Here is a 23,891-nt window from a genome sequence, read left to right on the forward strand (position 1 = left end):
GACGAGGGGTATGGAGTGTATGGAGATGGGTAGTATGCGCAGGAGAGATGTGCGGAGTGTATGTAGGTGGGTAGAATGTGCAGGTGGGGATTGTGAAGTGTACAGCGGTGGGTAATATGTGCAGTATTATGTCAGAAGTCAGTGCACGGTGTCAGTAGTTCTTTATTTTTTTTTACAATTTAATTTTTTTTCATTTTTTTTTCATTTTTTCAAAATGCTTTCTTTTCAAAACTAGTACAGTGGACAGTGTCAAATTTTTTATTATTATTATTTTTTACAATATAATTTTTTAAATTATTTTTTACAATTTATTTATTTTCATTTTTTTACAATGATTTTTTTTTGGGGGGGGAAGGGGGAAGGGGTTGGACAGTGTCAGTAGGGCAGTGGATGGTGCCAGTAGTTTTATTTTACTTAATTCACTGGGAAGGATACAGTACCTTCTTTAAAGTGGACCTTCAGTAATTTTTTCAACTTTCCATCTATTAAATCTTCTGCCCTTTTTATTTTAACTTTGGATAGTAAAACATTTTTTTTTTTCTGCCAGTAAATACCTTATACAGCCCACTTCCTGTTTCTTGTCTGGTTAAAAAGCCTAGGCTTATGGCATCATGCACAGCTCTCTTTCTCACTCTCGTGAGGGTTTGCCATGAAGGGAGGGGGGATGAGTCATAAGAGGGCCAAAGAGAGCTTGAGGGCTGCAGAGCTGGAGGTGTGCCTCTGTGTGTCTTTGTAAATCCAGGAAGTGAACAAGCAGCAGCCCACAATTAAAATGGAAGCAGCCAGACTCAGTGGAGGGAGATTTCTGCAGCATATTTGGCAAGTACAGAACCACAGTATATATAAAATAATATGCAAAGTGGTTGGAGGGAAGCTTCAGAATGGCAAAGATATTTTTATTACAAAATTATATGAGCAGACTGCAGTTCCTCTTTAACTGTTTGCAGCTATAATTATTAATATTTTTGTTGTTTTTTGGAGTGTACAAGTGCGTTTGAGGCAGATGCACTTTAACCACGTCTCGCCCGCCGTATTCTCAAATGGCAGGCGGCGGCGCTGGCTTTCTCATTCTGGGATCATTTTTTTATGACGTCGTCCCACTCTCGCCGCGCCAGTGGGGGTGCACAGCTGAACACATGTAAAAATGGAAATGCCGGTTATCGGCAATCCTTTTCTCACACTGACAGCATTTGAGGAGAGGAGAGCTGATCAGTGTTTTTTCTTGTGGTGTACACAGTACACAATACAGTGCAGCCGTAGTACATTTGCAACCCTTCGTGATCTACGTTACAAGAGTAAGGTTGCAGAACTCATCCTGCCTTTGCAACTGCACTACGGCTGCACTGTATTGTAATTACAATTTTTGATCTAATATTTCACAGCAGGGCCCATTCCTGTGCCCACCAAGAGTAACTGTGAGGACTTACAGTGTTGTGGCACCACCACCACCAAAGGCCCAATTTTAATGCCCCTGTTTCACAGGGGCATGTAATTACAGTTCTTGATCTAATATTTCACAGCAGGGCCCATTCCTGCGCTCTCCAAGAGTAACTGTGAGGGCTTACAGTGTTCTGGTACCACCAACACCTAAGGCCCAATTTTCTGCAGAGAATATAGGGCAGGCTATATAGTATATATTATTCTGTTCAGAGTATATAGTGCCTGAGGGCCCCCCTACGCCATTTTCTTTTAAATTTGGGTGCGGGGTTCCCCTTAATATCCATACCAGACCCAAAGGGCCTGGTAATGGGCTGGGGGGGGACCCATGGCGTTTTTCTCAATGATTTTCATCTATATTGCCGGGACCCGACAATACATTACAGCCGCAAGCAGTTTTAAATGACTTTTTTCCTTTAGAAATGTAATTTTGCTGTGGTACTGTTCTAAACACGGGAAAACTGCCCCACTTTACAGGCATACTATAGATACCCCCCAGGCACGACATTTAAAGGACTATTTAATTTTTATTGTTTCACTTAAAGCATTATTAAAATTACTGCTCCTGAAAAAACTGCAGTTTTTAAAACTTTTTTTTGCATTGATACAGGTGCAGGACTCGGGTCCCCAAACACTTTTTATGGCAATAACTTGCGCATAAGCCTTTAAAATTAGCACTTTTGATCTTTCACGTTCATTTCCCACGTGAACACGGTGTTAGCGTGTTCGAACAAACTTTTTGCATGTTCGCATGTTCTGCTGCGAACCGAACCGGGGGTGTTCAGTTGATTCCTGCAACTGACCAAACTAAGAGTACACAAAGCGTAAAGATGAAAACAGTTAACAAAAAAGGAATGTATTAGAGCTTGCCAGTTCTTAGATACTCTTTCTTTCTCCTTCCCTCCCTTCCTTTCTTTCTTTCTTTCTCCCCCACTTTTTTTCTTTCTTTCTTTCCCTCACTTCCTTTCTTTCCCTCCCTTCTAATCTAAACCTTCTGAATTGGGGGGGCGTAGCTGGGATGTGAACAAGGCAGGACGTGCCTGCACATAGCTCCACATCATCCTGAACAATCTGGCTCCATCCTGGAGAAATCTCTGACTCCAGTGCCTCATCCATACATCGCTGGAACTGGGTGATCACGGGTTCCATGCAGACCCGAAATCAGCATTGGAACAGCACACTCCCGGGTCCTAGCACTCTCAAAAGGCTAAACCAGCGTGTGCAGCTGCAGCCATCTTGCCAGGGCACACAGCGTGTTCTCCTCATCCAGACAAGCCTGCAAAGAGGATGGAAGGAGGTAAGTCTGCTGCAGGTGGGAATCCCTCATCTACCTTTTCCTCTTCCTCAACCTCCAAGGGCTCTGCTGCTAAGGGAGCTGCTTCCCATGGGACTAGGGACCCTCTAGCCGCTGACATTACAAAACCGATCCTGGCAGCCATTAATGAATCCAGGGCTGCTCTCATGCTGAGGATTGATCATCTTGCCTCTGAATGCACCCTGATCAGGCATGATGACAGAAGCAGAGTGGCACATATCAGAGGTGGAAGATTCATACTACACAACTGGCTGAATTTAGGGTCCAGATGAGCACAATGGCGTACAAAATGGAGGACGCAGAAAATAGACAGCGTCGCAACAACATCAGAGTGGTGGGATTGCCGGAAAAGGCTGAGGGTCACAATCTGACCCAGTTTGCATAGCAATTCTTTCAAGATCGACTCCAGCTGCCACAGGTCTCCCCTACCTATGTTTTGGAAAGGGCTCATTGGGTACCCACAGACAAACGCCCTCCTGAGACCGTTCCTGGTGCGGTTCTTGAATTTTAGGGACCGAGACCTGTTTCCTGACAGAAGCACGCAAAAGGGATGAGTTGCATTATGTAAATGCAAAAATAATGCTTTTTCCTGATTTTGCTGTGGAAATGCAGAAGAAACACAACTCTTATGCCCCATACACACAGTCGAACATTGATCGGACATTCCGACAACAAAATCCATGGATTTTTTCCGACGGATGTTGGCTCAAACTTGTCTTGCATACACACGGTCACACAAAGTTGTCGGAAAATCCGATCATTCTGAACGCGGTGACGTAAAACACGTACGTCGGGACTATAAACGGGGCAGTAGCCAATAGCTTTCATCTCTTTATTTATTCTGAGCATGCGTGGCACTTTGTGCGTCGGATTTGTTTACACACGATCGGAAATTCCGACAACGGATTTTGTTGTCGGAAAATTTTATAGCCTGCTCTCAAACCTTGTGTGTCGGAAAATCCGATGGAAAATGTGTGATGGAGCCTACACAAGGTCGGAATTTCTGACAACAAGGTCCTATCACACATTTTCCATCGGAAAATCCGACCGTGTGTACGGGGCACAACACTGAGGTTTGCAAGCGTCTGCAGCTTAAGGGCCTGAAATATAGCATGCTGAATCCGAGTAAGCTGCGGGTGGAATACCAAGGTACTGTAAAGTTTTTTGAATCCTCAGGGGATACCACGGATTGGCTTGATACCAGTTAAACCTGTTTTCTTGCTGCTATCTATGTGTGCAACATGTACACAAAAGTTGCTATGAATGAGCAAGTGACTATGCAAGGTTCGTTGGCCTGCCAGTTTCCCACATTATGTTTCTGTGTTTTCCGTTTATGCAGTTATTTTGTTCAGTCTTCCTCATCTGCTCTTCATACAATGCTGGATGCAATGGCTGTTCGTCTGCACCAGGGATGTCTGCAGATTATTGCTTACTGGAGTGCAAAGATGCAGGGGCGTACCTATAGCATTTGGCACCCAGGGTGCATCCTATATCTGGCACCCCCAACTTAAAAATGTAAAAACACCCCACTGTGCCCCCCTGCATACCTCTGCACCCCCCAATATCTCTTTGTCACTACTGTGTACCCCTTCTCCACAACTGCACCTCTGGACCCCTTTACATTACACAGCCCCCCACAGCTCTGGACCCCTTTACACTATACAGTCACCACCCCCCCCCCACAGATCTGGACCCCTGCACATTACACAGCCCTCCACACTATCTCTGGATCCCTTCACATTACACAGCCCCCACCCTCCAGCTCTGGTCCCCTGCACATTACACACAGCCCCCATTCCCCAAATTGGGACCCCTGCACATTACACACAGCCCCCACCCCCCAGCTCTGGACCAGTGCACATTACACACAGCTCCCATCCCCCCAGCTTGGGTCCCCTGCGCATTATTCACAGCCCCACCCCCAGCTCGGGAACCCCTGCACATTACACATGGCCTCCACCCACCAGCTCTGGCCCCCTACACATTACACACAGCCACCACCCCCCAGCTCGGGACCCCTGCACATTACACACAGCCCCCACCCCCCAGCTCTGGATCCCTGCACATTACACACAGTGCCCACCCCCCAGCTCAGGACCCCTGCACATTAAACACAGCCCCCTCACCCCCCAATTTAGGACCCCTGCACATTACACACAGCCCCCCACCCCCCAGCTCGGGACCCCTGCACATTACACACAGCCCCCCCACCCCCCAGCTCGGGACCCCTGCACATTACACACAGCCCCCCCACCCCCAGCTCGGGACCCCTGTACATTGCACACAGCCCCCCCACCCCCCAGCTCAGGACCCCTGCACATTACACGCAGCCAGAGGCGGCTCTAGGCTTTGTAAGGCTTTATGCAAATCTTAGACATGAGGCCCCACTCATGCCCAAAATGGGAAAAATAATTCAAGCGATAAAAAAAACTGTATTAATTGCATATATTAACCACTTCCCGCCTGGCCCATAGCAGAATAACGGCCGGGCGCAGGTTCTGTTATCCTGACTGTGCGCCATTTGACGTCCCGGAGGTGTTATGTGTCAGTCTGACACACTGCATCTCTGATCGTAGAAAAGGGCATCTGATGGAGGCTCCCTTACCACGTGATCAGCTGTGACCAATCACAGCTGATCACAGCGTGAACCAGGAAGTGTTGGTAAATGGCTTTCCTTGGTTCGCGCTGACAGGGAGAGCCGTTCGGCGGCTCTCCCTGTGAGAGAGGGGGTCTGTGCTGATAATCAGCACATTGATTATCAGCACAGCCCCATCAAATGTGCCACAAACCATGCCAATAAGTGCCCATCAGCTACCAGTCAGTGCCCCATCAGAAACCCCTGTCAGTGCCAACAACAGTGCCAATCAGTGCCTATCACAGTGCCAATCATTGCCCATCAATAAAACCTGTCAGTACCTCATCATCAGTGCTTCCCATCAGTGCCATCTATTAGTGTCGATCAGTGCCACCTGTCAGTGCCAATCAATGTTGCCTATCAGTGCTGCCTATCAGTGCTGCCTATCAGTGCTGCCTATCAGTGCCGCATATCGGTGTCCATCAGTGCTGCGTATCAGTGCCGCCTATCGGTGTCCGTCAGTGCTGCATATCAGTGCTGTCTATCAGTGCCCATCAATTTTACATATCAGTTCCTCCTCATCAGTGCCACCTTATCAGTGCCGCCTTTTCAGTGCCCATCAGTGCCGCCTCATCTGTGCCCGTCAGTGAAGAAAACAAAATTTTATAACAAACAAAAAAAAAAACATATTTTTTTCAAAAATGTTGGTCTTTTTTTAGTTTGTTTAGCAAAAAATAAAAGCCCCAGCGGTGGCAGGGATGGGGTGGTGGGAAGCTGGCAGACGGGTGCAGGGGGATGAAGATGACAGGAATGGGGTGGTGGGAAGCTGGCATATGGGTGCAGGAGGGATGAAGATGACAGGTTTGGGGTGGTGGAAAGCTGGCACACGGGTGCAGGGGGGATGAAGATGACAGGGATGGGGTGGTGGGAATCTGGCAGGCGGGTGCAGGGGGGATTGTTGCATGACCGTGCAATTGTCATTCAGAGTCCGACAGCGCTAAAAGCTGAAAATTGTCCTGGGCAGGAAGGGGGTGAAAGTGCCCAGTAGGGATGAGCCCGATGTTTGAGTCGAACGTAAGTTTAACTCGAACATCGGGTGTTCGCCTGTTCGCCGAAAACAGCGAACAATATGCGGTGTTCGCGGCAAATTCGAAAGCCGCCGGAACACCGTTAAAGTCTATGGGACACTAACATGAAAAATCAAAAGTGCTCATTTTAAAGGCTTACATGCAAGTTATTGTCATAAAAAGTGTTTGGGGATCCGGGTTCTGTCCCAGGGGACATGTATCAATGCAAACATTTTTTTTTTAAAAAGGCCTTTTTTTCAGGAGCAGTGATTTTTTTAATGCTTAAAGTGAAACAATAAAAATTAAATATTCCTTTAAATATCATGCCTGGGGGGTGTCTATGGTATGCCTGTAAAGTGGTGCATTTTTCCCGTGTTTAGAACAGTACCACAGCAAAATTACATTTCTAAAGGAAAACTTGTCATCTAAAACTGATCACGGTCGGGTCTCGGCAATATAGATAAGCTATATAGATATGTATATATAGGGTGCAGCGCTGGACAAATAAATATTAGTGCTATCAAAATAAATTGATAAGATACTAGTGAAATAGTGGAAACAGTGATGAAAAATCATGAAATACCGACACTCAATACAATTAAATGTTCCTAAAGTGCCAAACTAAAGTAGTGAAATGGTTCAAATGAAACAATAAAAGTCCACAAAAAAAAGTCCAAAGATAATTGTATATAAAAAAGTGTAAAAAATCCAAATGCGATACTCCAACTTAATAGTGTTGCCCGTCACCAAGTGAAAAAGATGGAAGCTTACCAGAAAGCCAGTCCACTGCTGATTGCTGATTCTGTCCTCTAGGCTAATCTGAGCCTCCAGCTGGTCAATCTTCTTCTCTGCTCTGATGCTATAACTTTTGTGCAAACCAATCAATACGCACTTCCTCTTCTTTTTGATATGGTTTACCCCCGCTGGAGTGCTTGCTGTTTTGAGGTATCCTGTTACCACGCTCTCCTGAGCGTCCCCTGCTGCCATTAAGGAGATATCTGGAAAGGAGGAAGGAGATCCCAGGACCACCAGCTGGTATCCTGCCGTGATTTCTGTGGTGATCTACTAAGCCTGTATTGACCCCCCTGAGTAAGGGCGGTCGCAGGCTTTCTGGTAAGATTCCATCTTTTTCACTTGGTGATGGGTAGCACTATTAAGTTGGAGTATCGCATTTGGATTTTTTACACTTTTTTATATACAATTATCTTTGGACTTTTTTTGTGGACTTTTATTGTTTCATTTGAACCATTTCACTATTTTAATTTGGCACTTTAGGAACATTTAATTGTATTGAGTGTCGGTATTTCATGATTTTTCATCACTGTTTACACTATTTCACTAGTATCTTATCAACTTATTTTGATAGCACTAATATTTATTTGTCCAGCGCTGCACTTTATAAATACATACCTTTTTTTTTTTTTGCCCTTATATCGGGGTTATAGTGCTTAGCAGCAGGACTCCCATCACGGTATATTTAGTTCATAACACACACATAATTTAATTGTTCATGCACCTAGCGCAATTCCTTTTTTGTTTTTAAGCTATATAGATAAGCTGTAATACATTACTTTGTTGCTTAATTTTTTTGTCTTTTTTTTTGAGACTCTAAGGACTGGCAAGCTGCAATACATTACTTTTTTGGTAACTGTTTTTGTCTTTTGAAACGCTTTATGTGCTCTTGGTTTGATCAGTTGCAAGGTATACTTTTGTAACAAGTCTTTTCTCCATAGGAATTACTTATAGTAACCCACGTAATTATTCCAAAACCGGGTCCAACAACATCTCTGTCCATGAAGATCAAGGTATCACCATTCCAGGTACCTTTCCTCAGATTTGTTGTGCATTGTGTGGTTATAATATCCAATATTGTTAGTGTGCTAATTGTAACCTGTCAACAGTGGCATGAGGTAGTGGCCTAGCATGAACGGACGCATAATCCGGGCCATGATCAAGGTAAAGGGAGGGAAGGAGGGAAGGAGGGAAGGAGGGAAGGAAGGAAGGAAGGAGGGAAGGAGGGAAGGAGGGAAGGAAGGAAGGAAGGAAGGAAGGAAGGAAGGAAGGAAGGAACTTGCCCACACATGGACAAGTCCGTTTATTTTGAACGTGACTCGGGTATGACGGGACTAGGAAAGGAAGTCAATCTCGCCGCTTTTATCAGTGAGATTGACACCTTGTGAGCCCCGTCGCGGGGCATACCAGGCCCTTAGGTCTGGTATGGATTTTAAGGGGAACCCCCTACACTGAAAAAACAGCGTGGGGTACCCCCCAAAGTCCATACCAGACCCCGATCCGAGCACGCAGCCCAGGCCGGTCAGGAAAGGGGATAGGGGCAAGCGAGCGTTAGTTGTCGGGGTCTGCGGGCGGGGGGCTTATCGGAATCCAGGAGCCCCCTATAATAAGAGGGCCCCCAGATCCCGGCCCCCCACCCTATGTGAATGAGTTTGGGGTACATGGTACCCCTACCCATTTACCTAGGGAAAAAGTGTCAATAATAAAACACACTACACAGGTTTTTAAAGTAATTTATTAGACAGCTCCGGGGGGTCTTCTTCCGACTTCGGGGGTCTTCTTCCGACTTCGGGGGTCTTCTTACGACTTTGGGGGTCCCTCCGGTTCCTCTTCTCCCGGCGTCTGGTTGGTTCTTCTCCACTCTCTCTGGCCTCTTCTCCCGGTGTTCGACCTCTGCTCCCGGTGTTCCAGTTCTTCTGCCGGCTCCTCCGTTATCTTCATGCCGCTCTTTTGCTAGCGGGGGCACGGACTTCTGGCTTCTGGGCTTCTTCCCTCTTCTCTTCTTCCAATGTTGACACGACGGTCTCTCCGGCAGGAATGCTCTCTGAGCGCTCTGATGTGACTTATATAGGTGGAGACCCTGCCCCCTTATGCCGTCACAGTCCCTGGGCATGCTGGAAATGTGATGTTTTAGGGGGGCAAGGTCAACACCACACGGTGACCACGCCCCCCTAAAACGTCACAGTCCCAGAGCATTCCTGCCGGAGAGACCGTCGTGTCAACATCGGAGGTAGAGAAGAGGGAAGAAGCCCAGAAGCCAGAAGTCCGGGCCCCCGCTAGCAAAAGAGCAGCATGAAGATAGCGGAGGAGCCGGCAGAAGAACTGAAACACCGGGAGCAGAGGTCGAACACCGGGAGAAGAGGCCAGAGAGAGCGGAGAAGAACCAACCGGACGCCGGGAGAAGAGGGACCGGAGGGACCCCCGAAGTCGGAAGGAGACCCCCAAAGCCGGAAGAAGACCCCCCCGAGCTGACTAATAAATTACTTTAAAAACCTGTGTAGTGTGTTTTATTATTGACACTTTTTCCCTAGGTAAATGGGTAGGGGTACCATGTACCCCATACTCATTCACATAGGGTGGGGGGCCGGGATCTGGGGGCCCTCTTATTATAGGGGGTTCCTGGATTCCGATAAGCCCCCCGCCCGCAGACCCCGACAACCAACGGCCAGGGTTGTCGGGAAGAGGCCCTTGTCCTCATCAACATGGGGACAAGGTGCTTTGTGGTGGGGGAGCCCCGCAGGGCGCCCCCTCCCCCAAAGCACCCACCCCCCCATGTTGAGGGCATGCGGCCTGGTACGGCTCAGGAGGGTGGGGGGGTGCTCGCTCGTCCCCATCCCCTTTCCTGACCGGCCGGGCTGCGTGCTCAGATCGGGGTCTGGTATGGACTTTGGGGGGGACCCCACACCGTTTTTTCGGCGTAGGGGGTTCCCCTTAAAATCCATACCAGACCTAAGGGCCTGGTATGCCCCGTGCTTGCCGCAATAGGAAAATTTGTTTTTCCTATTGCAGCGAGCACGAGATGCAATACCCTGCCCTTGCGTCGTATCTGGTCCGTCGGATCAGCATACAGACGAACGGGCTTTCCGTCAGGAACGGAGTCCGGTGAACTTACGATGGAAAGATTTGAAACATGCTTCATTTCTAGGTCCGGCGGACTTTTGGGAAAAAAAAGTCAGCGGGAGCCTACACACGATCGGATTGTGCGGCGGACTCTGGTCCGCCGGACCAAGTATGCCGGAAAGTCAGTTCGTGTGTATGCGGCATAAGCCATAATACATTACTTTTTTGCTTACTTTTTTGGTCTTTAGATACTTATTCTGATGAGATGGCCAATGGCTATCAAGATCAAGGTATCACCATTCCAACTACTTTTACTCGGATTTGTCATGCATTGTGTGTTTATGATTAGGGATGAGCCGAACACCCTCCAGTTAGGTTTGCAGCAGAACATGCAAACAGGCAAAAAATTCGGCAGGACACACAAACACCGTTAAAGTCTATGGGACACAAACATAAATAATAAAAAGTGCTAATTTTAAAGGCTTACATGCAAGTTATTGTCATAAAAAGTGTTTGGGGACCCGGGTCCTGCCCCAGGGCACATGTATCAATGCAAAAAATGTTTTTTAAAACGGCCATTTTTTCGGGAGCAGTGATTTATTTAATGCTTAAAGTGAAACAATAAAAATGAAATATTCCTTTAAATATCGTGCCTGGGGGGTGTCTATAGTATGCCTGCAAAGTGGGGCATTTTTCCTTTTTTAGAACAGTACCACAGCAAAATGACATTTCTAAAGGAAAAAATGTAATTTAAAACTAATTGCGGCTGTAATGAATTGTCAGGTCTCGGCAATATAGATAAAACTCATTGAAAAAAAGAGCATGGGATCCCCCCCCAGTCCATTACCAGGCCCTTTGAGTCTGGTATGAATATTAAGGGGAACCCAGAACCAAAATTAAAAAAAAAATGTTTGGGGGTCCCTCTAAAAACCTTTGGGTCTGGTAGGGATCTCAAGGGCAACCCTGCGCCAAATTTTTTTTTTAAATGGGGTAGGGGTGCCCCCAAAATCCATACCAGACCCTTATGTAACCGAGCACGCAACCTGGCAGGCAGCAGGAAAAGAGGGGGACGAGAGAGCGCATTTTTTATATTTTTACATTTCTTTACATTTTTTCCTTTAGAAATGTAATTTTGCTGTGGTACTGTTCTAAACACGGGAAAAATGTGCCACTTTGCAGGCATACTATAGACATCCCCCAGACACGATATTTAAAGGAATATTTCATTTTTATTGTTCCACTTTAAGCATTAAATAAATCACTGCTCCCGAAAAAACGGCCGTTTTTAAAAAAAATGTTGCACTGATACATGTCCCCTGGGGCAGGACCCGGTCCCCAAACGCTTTTTATGACAATAACTTATATGTAAGCCTTTAAAATTAGCACTTTTGATTGTTTATGTTTGTGTCCCATAGACTTTAACGGTGTTTGTGTGTTCTGATGAATTTTTTGCCTTTTCGCATGTTCTGCTGCGAACCGAACAGGAGGGTGTTCGGCTCATTCCTAATCAAAAACACACAATGCATGACAAATCCGAGTAAAAGTAGTTGGAATGGTGATACCTTGATCTTGATAGCCATTGGCCATCTCATCAGAATAAGTATCTAAAAAGTAAAAAAAGTAATGTATTACGGCTTTCTTTCTTTCTTTCTTTCTTTCTTTCTTTCTTTCTTTCTTTCTTTCTTTCTTTCTTTCTTTCTTTCTTTCTTTCTTTCTTTCCCTCCCTTTCTCCCCCCCCCCTTTCTAATCCTTCTGAATATTGGAACCTAGAAAAAAAGTCAGGAATGAATTGTTTTAAAGATATTTTATCTATCTCATCTGGGGTAATTATTTTCTTAAGAGAAAAAGGTTTACCTTGATCATGGCCCGGATTATGCAGCTTGCCAGTCCTTAGATTCGCAAAAAAAAAGACAAAAAAGGAAGCAACAAAGTAATATATTACAGCTTACCCTTTCTTTCTTTCTTTCTTTCTTTCTTTCTTTCTTTCGTTCTTTCTTTCTTTCTTTCGTTCTTTCTTTCTTTCTTTCTTTCTTTCTTTCTTTCTTTCTTTCTTTCTTTCTTTCTTTCTTTCTTTCCTTCTTTCTTTCTCAAAGGTCAGTAATAACTTGTTTTAAAGCTCTTTCACTGCTTTCTAAGATTATCGAAAAGCTTTTATGTTCAGAGTTTGGATGAGGGTGCACTTTAAATCCTTGCATTGCACTTATCTTATCTAGGGTATTTGGTTTCTTAAAAAAAAAAAGTTTACCTTGATCATGGCCTGGATTATGCTTTCTTTCATGTTTCCTTTTCATGCTAGGCCACCACCTCATGCCACTGGTGACAGGCCACCCTTAGTATACTAACAGTATTGGATATTATATGCACAAAAAGTCTGAGCAAAGGTACCTACCTGGAATGGTGACACTTTGATCTTTATGGTCAGAGATGTTTTTGGTCACTTTGATATAGATACGTGGGCCACCATAAGCAACTCCTATGGAGAAAAGACTTGTTACAAAAACATACCTTACAACTGATCAAACTAAGAGCATATGAAGCTTATCTAAAGTCAGTCCTCAGATTCTCTTTCTTGTGTTGTCACCCTAGGCTCTTCTGATTTGGACTACAAACACCTCTGCTATTCATCCTCCCTATTACATATGGGGGAGTTGTGTTGTAATTCACAGAAGATAGTTGGGAAGCTGAGATCTTTTGTAGTTATCAGATTATTACACAGGAAATTACAAGGCTTTTGACAAGTTCAACAAGTATGTATTGCTGACAATGAACTTAGCCTAAAAAAATAAGACTAATGACATACAAGCCCTGGTAAGCTGTAATATATATATTTTTTCCTAGGTTGTCTTTAGATATCCTTTAATTAACCGCTTCCCAACCGCTGTACGCTGATGTACGTCGGCAGAATGGCACAGGTACACAAAAGGGCCTAGTGAGATGACAGGGATCTACTGATCCCTGTCATCGGGAGCAGTGATCTCTGTCATGTACTAGGTAGCCCATCCCCTCCACAGTTAGAACACACTGAGGGAACACAGTTAACCCCTTGATCGCCCCCTAGTGTTTAACCCCTTCCCTGCCAGTGACATTTACACAGTAATCAGTGGCTATTTTTAGCTCTGATCGCTGTATAAATGTCAATGGTCCCAAAATAGTGTCAAAAGTGTCCAATGTGTCCGCCGCTATATAGCAGTACCAATAAAAATCGCAGATCACCGCCAGTAATAATAATAAAAAAAATAAAAGTAAAAATGCTATAAATCTATCCCCTATTTTGTAGACACTATAACTTTTGCGCAAACCAATCAGTATACACTTATTGCAATTTTTTTTTACCAAAAATATGTAGAAGAATACATATCGGCCGAAACTGAGAAAGACATTTGTTTTTTTGCATATTTTTGGGGTATAATCATTATAGCAAAAAGTTAAAACTGCTTTTTTTTCTAAATTGTCGCTCTTTTTTTTGTTTATAGCGCAAAAAATAAAAACTGCAGAAGTGATCAAATACCACCAAAAGAAAGCTTTATTTGTGGGAAAAAAGGGACGTCAATTTTGTTTGGGTACAACGTCGCACGACCGCGCAATTGTCAGTTAAAACGACGCAGTGCCGAATCACAGAAAATGCTCTGGTCATTAAGGGGGTAAAATCTTCTGGGGCTGAAGTGGTTAATTGTGCTGTTATTTGCAGAGTAGCTCCACTTTGTGGAAAAATAAAAACAAAACAAAAAGAAACAACCTTCCTCAGTAAACAAACTTTGTAGCAGATTTCTTTTTTGCTGTTTGTGCCACTATGTCCTATACCAGTGATGATGAACCTTGGCACCCCAGATGTTTTGGAACTACATTTCCCATGATGCTCAACTACACTGCAGAGTGCATGAGAATCATGGGAAATGTAGTTCCAAAACATCTGGGGTGCCAAGGTTCTCCATCACTGCACTATACAGGCCAATTCTGAATAACAGGGTCTAGTTCATTATAATCACCCGGTACATGCTCACATTCAGTGTTCTAATGTGAAAAGCTCCAGTGTCTGCATCTATTTAGCAGTACTCAACCCTTGTAGGGTAGCTCACCAAAACCAAAATTCCTATTGCAGGGGGTGCTTACAATTTGCATTTCATCTTAGTGAAGACCAGTGTTAATTTATTTTATTTATTTATTTTTATTTATTTATTTTATTTTAGGTACTTATATCGCGCTGTCAATTTACGCAGCGCTTTTAAATAATTTAGTTGATATTTTCAATTGATTAAAAATTAACACTATTTTAGTCTAATAAATATAATTAAAACTACATCAAATCAGATGACTAAAAATTGGCTAAAACTAATATGGCATTTTAGTTAAAAGACTATGACTAAAAATAATATAAAATTTGATGTCAAAATTAACACTGGGGCAGACTAGTACAGAAAAATCCGTGAGCCAATCACACAAGCAGGAAATTAAATTTTTGGAGAATTTCTGTATACCAGTGGTGTTGGGGTAGACTGACCATTTGGGCACTCAGGCATTGCCTAAGGGCCCAGGGCCAGTAAGTGCCCCATGAGAGGCTTTGTCACTTCACCTCTACTTGTTGCAGAGCACCAATCATACAGCAGTGTCTGTACATGGTGCTCTCCTCAGCAGTTTCCTTTCAGTCCCCATAGATAAGTGATATACAGTATGATGGTCCCCACACACACAGACCTCCTAACCTGAGGACAGAATGGAGACAGCCGAGAGCAGACAATACTTAGAGCCCAGTGTCTGGCCACATAACAGGGAACACCCCTCCGGGAAAGCCATGCATGGCATGCCCTGCCCCTTCTCTGCAGCCAGGCCACTGAGATTACTGCCCTGGGTCTGCAGCCCTGATCTCTCTTTCTGTTGTATCCCAGGCTGGGATCATCCGGAGATGATCCTGTGTGTGGATGGAGAGTTATCTTCTCCGCTGAGTGCAAATCAACTGCATAGAAGAATATTGGAGGTGCCCCCCTCTCTCTTGCCCCATCTCTCTCGCGCGCTACTCCCTCTCTCTCTTTTCCCTTTCTCTCTGGCTTCCTCTCTCTCACCCCCTCTCGTTCTCTCTCACCCCCTCTCTCTCCCACCTCTCATTCTCGCTCTCATCACCTTTCATTCTCTCTCACCCCTCTCTCTCTCTTGCCCCCCTCTCTCTCTTGCCCCCCTCTCTCTCTCACCCCCTCTCTCTGTCTCTCAACCCCCTCTCTCTATCTCTCTCTTGCCCCCTCTCACACCCCTTTCTCTCTTGCACTCCGCTCTCTATCATCCCCTTCTCTATTTCTCTCTCACCCCTTCACTCTCTCCCCCCTTCTCTCTCTCTCACCCCCTCCCTCTCTTGCCCCCCTCTCCCTGTCACCTCCTCTCTTACCCCCCTCTCTCACTCCCCTCTCTCTCACCCCCTATCTTTCTCACTCATCTCAACTCCCTCTCTGTAAGAGGACTGCCATTGCGCTCCGGGCGCACTCGCGCACGCACGCGCACATACAGAATTCTGCTGATCGCAGATGCGCCAATGCGTGTGTGCGCAGAGCGGTGTGCGCGTTCACAGGAGCGCGTCAACGCTGCTCTTTGGCGTCAGATGGCCTATTTGAGGGGCGCACTGACTTCTGATAGTTGCTGACAGATCTTCAGCTGTTCCTCTACCCGTATCCTGTTGTTGTTACCTGCCTGTTACCTGTTGCTGAACATTGGCTATCCCTGACCTTGCTGCTGGACTCTCCTATACTTCTGGTTATCGGTTCCTGATCCCGGCCTCCTATTTGACCCTGCTCCTGCCTGATGACTTGGTACCTTGCTGCCCGCCTGCTACTGAACCCGGCTATCCTTGTGACTATGCTCCTGTCTGATGTTCGGCTCTTCTCTGCAACTTGAGTATCTGCATCTTCGTTCCAGCTACCTGCTGTGACTTTCTGTCTTCCAAGAGTCGCATCTTCTGCTTCAGGCCTCAAGGGCTACATCTGCAGGCACACGTGTTCTTCCAGTCCCTTGGTTCCTTTTGTCTCCACTCTCAGCGAGTCCAGGGCCGGAAATACAAGAGAGACTGACCTTGTCATTTCAGACTCCAACCAGGTACGTGCCACTCTCTCTCTCACCTCCCTCTTTCTCCCCCCGCCCCCTTCCCCCATCTCTCTCCTACTTTCCCATCTCATCTATCTCTCCTCCCCCTCCCCCTCTCCCTCCTCTTCCTTTTTACTTCTGTCTCTATTCCTTTACCCCCCTTTTCACCTCTTAGTGGGAACCGAATAGCCGAACAAGGTGATTGTACAGGCAGATTTTTTTTTTTTCTCTTTAAAATAACAAACATGTCATACTTACCTGCGCTGTAATGGTTTTGCACAGAGCAGCGCCGATCTTCCTCTTCTCAGGTCCCTCACCGGTGCTTTTGGCCCCTCTCTCCTACCAAGTGCCCTCATAGTGAGCTGCTTGCTATGGGGCATCTAATCAGGCTCGCTCCTGGGCCACTGCTTTGTGTGACCATTCATACACAGACATAGCTCGGCCCTGCCCCCGCTCTCTCCTCATTGGCTCACTGGCTGCGATTGACAGTAGTGGGAGCCATTATCTCCTGCTGCTGTCTCAGTCCATGAGCCCCTGAGTGGTGTATAGAATTCCTCCAGGTTGCCATATTGCATTGAATTTTATAAAAATTATGGCGGCTGCAGGTTCAAAAAGAAAGGTAATTTTTAATAACAATAAGTTACAACATGGCTTGAGTAGGCTTGTGTATATGTATATATAATTTTTTTATGTTAAACTTCTCAGCAAAGGAAAGACAGTGCTAACTAATTAAATAAAAACCCAGAAATGATGGATCACACATACCTTTCCAGAGGAGGAAGAAATTAATTGCTACCATCTGTATCCATAGAACCCGTCTTTCATGCCACATCTTAACTATAAGATCAGTGCTGGCCGGGCTTATTAAAGGAGCCGTAAACTAATCAAACAATGATTTAAAAGATGAGAACATGTCACCATTTTAGAAATTTGAGAAACATTTTTAAAAGAAGACATTTTATACTCACTTGTCCATCTGCCCAACCCTTGGATCTTCCCTCTGTTTAGGAGCTATGGACTTAATTAAAATCTTTAGGTGATATTTTCAATGTGTTGAGTGCCTGCACCCCTGATTCCCTCTCCCCCACTGGTGGGTGGAAGCACAGCGTGTAACAGGGGGCGAGGCATCCAACAAATCGGGCAACAAAACATATGGCTGCTGTAGCTGGAAGCCATTCATTTAGTTGTGGTCACAACTAACACAAAATTGAGACTGTTATCCTAGATAGGGGTCTAGTATGGTATTTAGGGGCAGGACCCCATGCAAAAAAAACAAACAAAAAAAGGGTCATGGGTTACCCCTTAAATGCATTTTAAGGTGCACCCTTTGCAAAAAAAACACAAAAAAGTGTGGAGTCCCCCCAAAATCAATACTAGACCCTTTTCCAGCCTCGCTAATGGGTCACCCGGAAATCCATCCACCACATAGTACCCATGGTTACTCATTCACAAAAAAGTAATATACTAAATAAGCTCACAAGACTGTGACAAAGTCTTTATTGATGAGAGATCTATATCTCTGGATAACATGATTGACAATGGATTTACATTTGTAGTTTTTTTTTTTTTTGTTCAAAAAAGGACTTGATTACTTATTATTTTATTCTTTTGTGAATGAGTAAGCATCCCTTACTCATTCACATAAGGGGGACATATAGCTGGGAGGGGGGCTATATTTCAAATTAACATAAGTACCCCCTGCAGACTCCCACGTACATTAAGCCAAGGATGTGGGGAAGAAGTCCTTGACCTCATCAACATGGGATGAGCTGCTTTGCCAGGGGGAATGCAAACAGCTCCTCTGATACACAGAATGTCAAACTGACAGTGACCCCCCAACAGATTACAATGGGGAGAGCCTTGGGGAGGAGGGAAAGATGACAGCAGGAGAGACTCCTGCCCCAGCAGCCCAACCATCACAGCAATCAAGGCAGCAAACTGCCTTTGTGTAGATTCAGCCCTGGCAGAAGGACACAATCACACATATGGTAAAAGAAGTATTTTTTAGTTACACCCCATTTGCAGATCATTTATTTTTCCAGTTGTGGTTGGAGTGAGAGTTTTTTGCAAATTTTAGAAGAATTTTGACCAACGAAAATGGAAGGTACACTGTGAAAAATATTGTGTTGGGTCAACTCAAAAAAATTGAGGCAACTATTTGCATCAGCTTTTTAAGTACTGTCAACTAAACGTATTTTTTGTCTGACTCATTAGACTTTTTATGTTTTCAACTTTGTTGTTTTACGTAAAGCCAACTCAATTTTTCAATTTTCAGTTTATAGACCATAGTGTTTTAAGTTAGAAATACATACCATACTTTCCATGTCATCTCCACTGCATGAGGTGGGTGATGGGATTAGAAGTTTACAGAAGTAAGATAACATTCTTTTTGCTTCCAGTATAGCTCACCGAAAATGACAAGGACATTTCTGGCAAGATCATTAGGTATTTTTTGGACTTGCTGATTATATTTTTGCCTAAAAAAATAATAATGCAGCCACCCCATCTAAGGACTGTCAATTTTTGTTCTTGGGGTTATATACAATTTTAGGCTCGGTTCACACTAGGGGCGGCACGACTTGCAGGTCTGTATAGAAGTCTATGCAAGTCGCCTCAAGTCACCCCAAAAGAAGTACAGGAACCTTTTTCTAAGTCGGAGTGACTTGTGTCGCTCCGATTAGAACGGGTCCATTGTACAGAACGGGAGGCGACTTGTCAGGCGACTAGGTCGCCTGACAAGTCGTCCTGGTGTGAACCGAGCCTAACGGTATTGTTATTTAAGGGTAAAATTGGGGGATTAGGCTAAAATTAGATTAAAAGCCATTTATAAAGTGATAGGCGTGGTTGCCATTTTTGTTTTTCTTGAGTTGGTTCAGAGAAACACTGAAAGTCTCTGGCATTGTTCTGTTCTGGGCTTCTAGTGTGTTTCTGAACCTTGGAGGAGGAACTGGCTACCTCCTGGCAATGGCATGTCTGTCCTTTTTTTTTACTTTAAATATCCCAAGATGGGAGCTCTCATAGATTAGAGTTAGGGGCCACATTTCACAGAGGAGCCTTCCACATATATTTGCAAATGTATGTAACTAAAACCTAAATTTTTTATGCAGATTGTAGAAATAGTATTTTTTTTTTTTTGCTGGACAGCTGGTAAGTGTTCTAGGAAATCTTTGCATTGTGTTTGTTGTGTGAAAAATCCTTTCTATGTACACCTTACTTTAAAACGCTAATTATAAGATAATATTACACTTAGGACCTGGCTCACATTAAAGCTTACAGCAAAACTTCACCACTGTATCTATTCTCCCCCCCCCCCACCACTCTTCTGTGCTGCCATGTTCATAGTTCCAGCCCATGTACAGATGACCTACTGCTTGTTGCGAGGTCCCAAATGCATGTGCATATGTCTTACTACGCATCTGCGCAATTCCGCCAGTTCTAGTATGTGGGCACTCTACTTGCTAATAATATTCGCACACATGTACTGCTGCTTGGGAAATCTGTGATTGAGCAATTCCAGGAGGCAGGGGGTCCTGGCCAAAAAGTAGGAAGTGTTGCCTTGCAGTAAATAACATCCAAAGCTTTTTTAATAATATTTTTAAAAATGTTTGTAAAAGGGAGAAAGAAGGACCAAAAAATGTTATAAGGAGTTAAAGTGGCACAATAGGCAAAACTTTTTTTTTTTCATTTTGGATACAGCCAAGAAGGGTTATAACCCGTCAAATAGTTTTTTTTTGTTTTTTTGCCATCTGTGTCCAATTGTGGAGATTTACCTTCACTTCCTGTCTTATGGTCAAACAGGAAGTGAAAGGAATTCTTTGGGGAGCACCAGTTCACCTGAATTAGTGTCCCCATTGGAAGATTTCCCCTCTATTACTTTTCTGGGGAAAACCCAAAATGTATGATTTTCTTTTAATTTCACTTTCAATGATAATAGTAAACAGGACAACTGAAAAGGGTAGATTGCCTTAATGGGGACACAGAGAGCAATAAAAACTGACAGGTGTTCTAATCCCTATCCAAAAGAAAAACAAAAAGTTTAGCCTTTAGTTATACTTTAAGGAATATGTAAACCCAACATTTCATATTCATGATATGCGACTGCTGTACCATGTACTTGTATGAGAAAGTCTCCTGTTCTCTTTGTATTGTTCCTTTGTATGAAATCCCTGGTGTTCATGCTAGTCCCTCTGGTTTCTTATTAAAAGCTGACCACACTAAGCAGGAGAACACATCGTCGTCATATCTCTAGCTATGCTGGGAACTCAGCCTGCTCTCCTCCAATGATCAGACTTGTCTTGACATCCCCTCCTGCGTAGCCATTCACTGGGAAAATCAATGTGTGCTCCCCCAGCTGTTATGCAGCTGAGAACAGAGGAAATATGTTCACCTTTAAAAAAGGGGAAACACATATTTATAACTTTTTTTTACATCGATACACAAATGTTTTGCTTTTCATTTCTATTTGAAACTGAATGGGTTGTTTTACATGGTGATCATTTACAATCACTTGTTAGATAATGGAGTTTATGTGAAATCTCCATTAACAAGTGTAAATAATATTGTAATTTTGAATATATTTTGGTTAGCGTTGTATCAGTGAGTTGTATCAGTGTGGGTGTGTAATATGTCTTCTCATTAATTCTAATAATTACTGCTGTGTACTAGAAGGCTAATATGCTGAAAGTCTTCTTTCAGACGGCTCAGTGCTTGAGTTTGCTTATCTACCAATGGGACCAAAAACCTCTTTGCTTTACAAATATCCACTTCAAAGCATCCCTCATATAGATATCCAATGAAGTTGGCCAGTCTGTCATGAATACTTCATTTCTCTGAAAAAGGTCATGGACTGGCCCCAACCAGAAACATAGTTTGTGCCAAGGATTTGCATTAAAGAGGGCTGACTTATGCAAAGTACAGGGGATTGGGAATTAGTCAATCCTAAAAAGGATGAGTAAGATTTAAATAGAGGGAATAGAGATACCCACCATGTGGAGCCACTCCATGCAAATCTTTGAAGGAGAGCCCTATGATAATACACAGACTAGATGGAGAAAGGGGGGAGAAGTCTTTGGAACACCAATTAAAAGGATGGGACCCTCACTCGTAGTTCCATGGTAATTATGGAGTATATCCCTTGCACTTATATCTAAATGTTTGTGTTATGTCTTTTTTTCCCTCACTGTTTGTATTTAGTAATATGTTAGAGCTTTCCTAATACTGTTTCATTTCTGTAACCCAATTTTGTTTTTTTGTTTCAGACCTTCATACTATTTACCAATACATTTCTGTTGTGTTGAAGTTTTAATTTTTTGGGTAAGAACTCTAATTTACCAAATCATATCAGAGAAATATTAAACCACATGATCTAAAGATTTGGTCAACACACTTTAAGTTCTGCTTTAATTCCACGCAAGCAACTAATGGAAAGCTAAACTAAAACTATATGACTTGTCGTACCCAACAAAGCATTGCTGGGATCCAAAAAAATCTTGCCATAGCCATTTTGAAGGTCCTACACTGCTAGCAAGCGTTTTCTTTGTTGCATTTCTACCCAATTTAAGTCCCACACCCAAATCCCTATCTATCCTTTTCTATACTGAATTTTCACCGATAAGTCTCACAAAACCAGAAGGTGACAGCAGAGACAGGGACTGTGTGAGGAAACCCCGAAATTACATTCTTTTTTTTTTTAATCTTGATGACTGTACAATATTCTTGAAGGATTGGACATACCTGGAATTTGAGACTGAAAGTCTTCTACTTTGTATTTCCAGAGATCTGTGGAAAACTCCTGAGGTATCAGAGAAAGCCTGTATAATGTATTGTATGCCCTGTGCATATATACCAACAACTTTGTTCTTTCTGCTCCTCCTCAAGTCTCATAGAACTAAGTTCTGCTTTTCCGTTATTTCACATACACTTATCAGTAAATCTAACTTCTGTCTCTTACCTAAAATAATATCTTGCACCAATTTTTTTCTTCTGATATTATCTTGCATCATATTTTCTGCAGAACTTTACATGTCTTATTGGCGGTGCCTGTTTTTTTTAGTTTTTAGCAGTGTTAATTTTGGCATCAAATTTCAATTTAATTTTAGTCATAGTCTTTTGACTAAAATACCATTTTCATTTTAGTAGTATTTTAGTCATCTGAATTGTTTTTTGTTTTTTTTAAAAACAGATTTTATTTTTTCCATATCAAAACATCTTATAAAAAAATAAAAGAACAAACAACAAAAAAACACAAAACAAAAATGTGCTTTCCTCTCCTTCCCTTTCTTCTCAGTTAAGCTGATAAAACATCAACAACACAAATAATTCATCATTCATTATCCAGTATTCCAAAGATTCCAAAAATATTTCAGGGCAACCGATATGCTATGTAGAAGATTTAGGTAAGACAGGCCAGCCTGCTATTCAATAGGGATGTGCTTCGTGTTCGAGTCGAACTCATGTCGCTGAAGACGTCAGATGACGAAGCGCGCACGACGGACCTACGCTTCTCACATCACTTCCTGGCAGACTTGTGGGTAGAATACAGACTTGTCCATCTGACCGTCACTTCCCCCAACTCGTACCTGCATTGTATACAGTGATTGTGGATATCATTCCAGACAGTATCTGAGTATCATTCTTCCCCCAGTGGTCACGGGGGGATGAACGAAGTACAGCGCTTGGATGTTTTTTAATTCTTTTATTTCTTTTTTATATTTTACTTTGTAACATTTGGATTTTTAAACATATATTTTTTTTAAAAATAAATATTTTTTGGGACTTTATCACACTATGGAAGTCTTCTTCTCTTTGATGCATGAGGATTAATCGCAGTATGACCCACCGGGATACCACTGGAGAAACAACAGCAGTGAGCAGAAAAGCCCTTGTATAAGACTATAGGCCTGATACCCCTGCAGGGGTTCCTACCTTTGGTGAGTGAGCAATCCGAGGGGGGTTCACAGAAGTCACCATTCAACCCTGTACACACGAAAGTCACCCTGGGGAACATCTTGACTGCTGTATGCACTGCATGGGACTGTTATAATCTGCTTTAATTTCCACAGCACAAGAACTGTGTCACCATTGAAATACAGATATATATGCTATTGCTGTATGAAAAAAACATCTTTTTTCCTTCACAGGAATTATTATAATTGTGCTTATATATGTTTCTCTATGCATAGAGTATGCTTCCATTTGCATTAAGGGATATATGCAGTTCCTGATTTGGAGAGAGTACACTGACCTGTCAGGAATACATGGGTTGGAGATAGTTGTTTGGTGACATGCTTTATATTTTACTTTCTATGTAGGATATATGCAAGTTTATGCTGACTCACATATATATGTTTTCTAGTCACTTTTCTACCTTCACCAAGCTGTGACAACATCGCACTTTTTATTCCCTGTATAAGAAAAAAACGTTTTTATATAATGTTTCCTGTATATGCCTAGCCATACAGGTTTTGTAGGTAGCGCCGTTCTATCCCTATAATATTCCGTAAATAAATTTCTAATCGGCTGTTCGGTCGTTCGCCGAATTCCGAACGTTATGGGCCATTCGCGCCAAATTCGTGTGGCGCGT

At 43.4% G+C, this 23,891-nt stretch overlaps 1 protein-coding gene across 4 annotated transcripts in view; it reads right to left on the reverse strand.

Moving 5' to 3' along the window:
- LOC141110498 (uncharacterized) overlaps positions 1-22,495 on the reverse strand; it is a 69,837-nt gene extending 47,342 nt beyond the window's left edge. The window contains exons 1-3 of one of the 4 annotated variants that reach the window (XM_073601876.1): positions 22,043-22,495; positions 17,075-17,189; positions 12,636-12,719 (exon numbers count right to left, since the gene is read on the reverse strand). In XM_073601876.1, coding sequence (XP_073457977.1) covers positions 12,636-12,719; positions 17,075-17,141 — 151 coding nt within the window. In that variant the 5' untranslated portion in view covers positions 17,142-17,189; positions 22,043-22,495. The remainder of the gene's footprint in view (positions 1-12,635; positions 12,720-17,074; positions 17,190-22,042) is intronic. The other 3 variants (XM_073601874.1, XM_073601875.1, XM_073601877.1) reach the window with 3 other exon arrangements.
- Positions 22,496-23,891: the final 1,396 nt, after the last annotated feature.

Source organism: Aquarana catesbeiana, linkage group LG10 (assembly GCF_042186555.1).
Source record: "Aquarana catesbeiana isolate 2022-GZ linkage group LG10, ASM4218655v1, whole genome shotgun sequence".
Taxonomy (NCBI): Eukaryota; Metazoa; Chordata; class Amphibia; order Anura; family Ranidae; genus Aquarana; species Aquarana catesbeiana.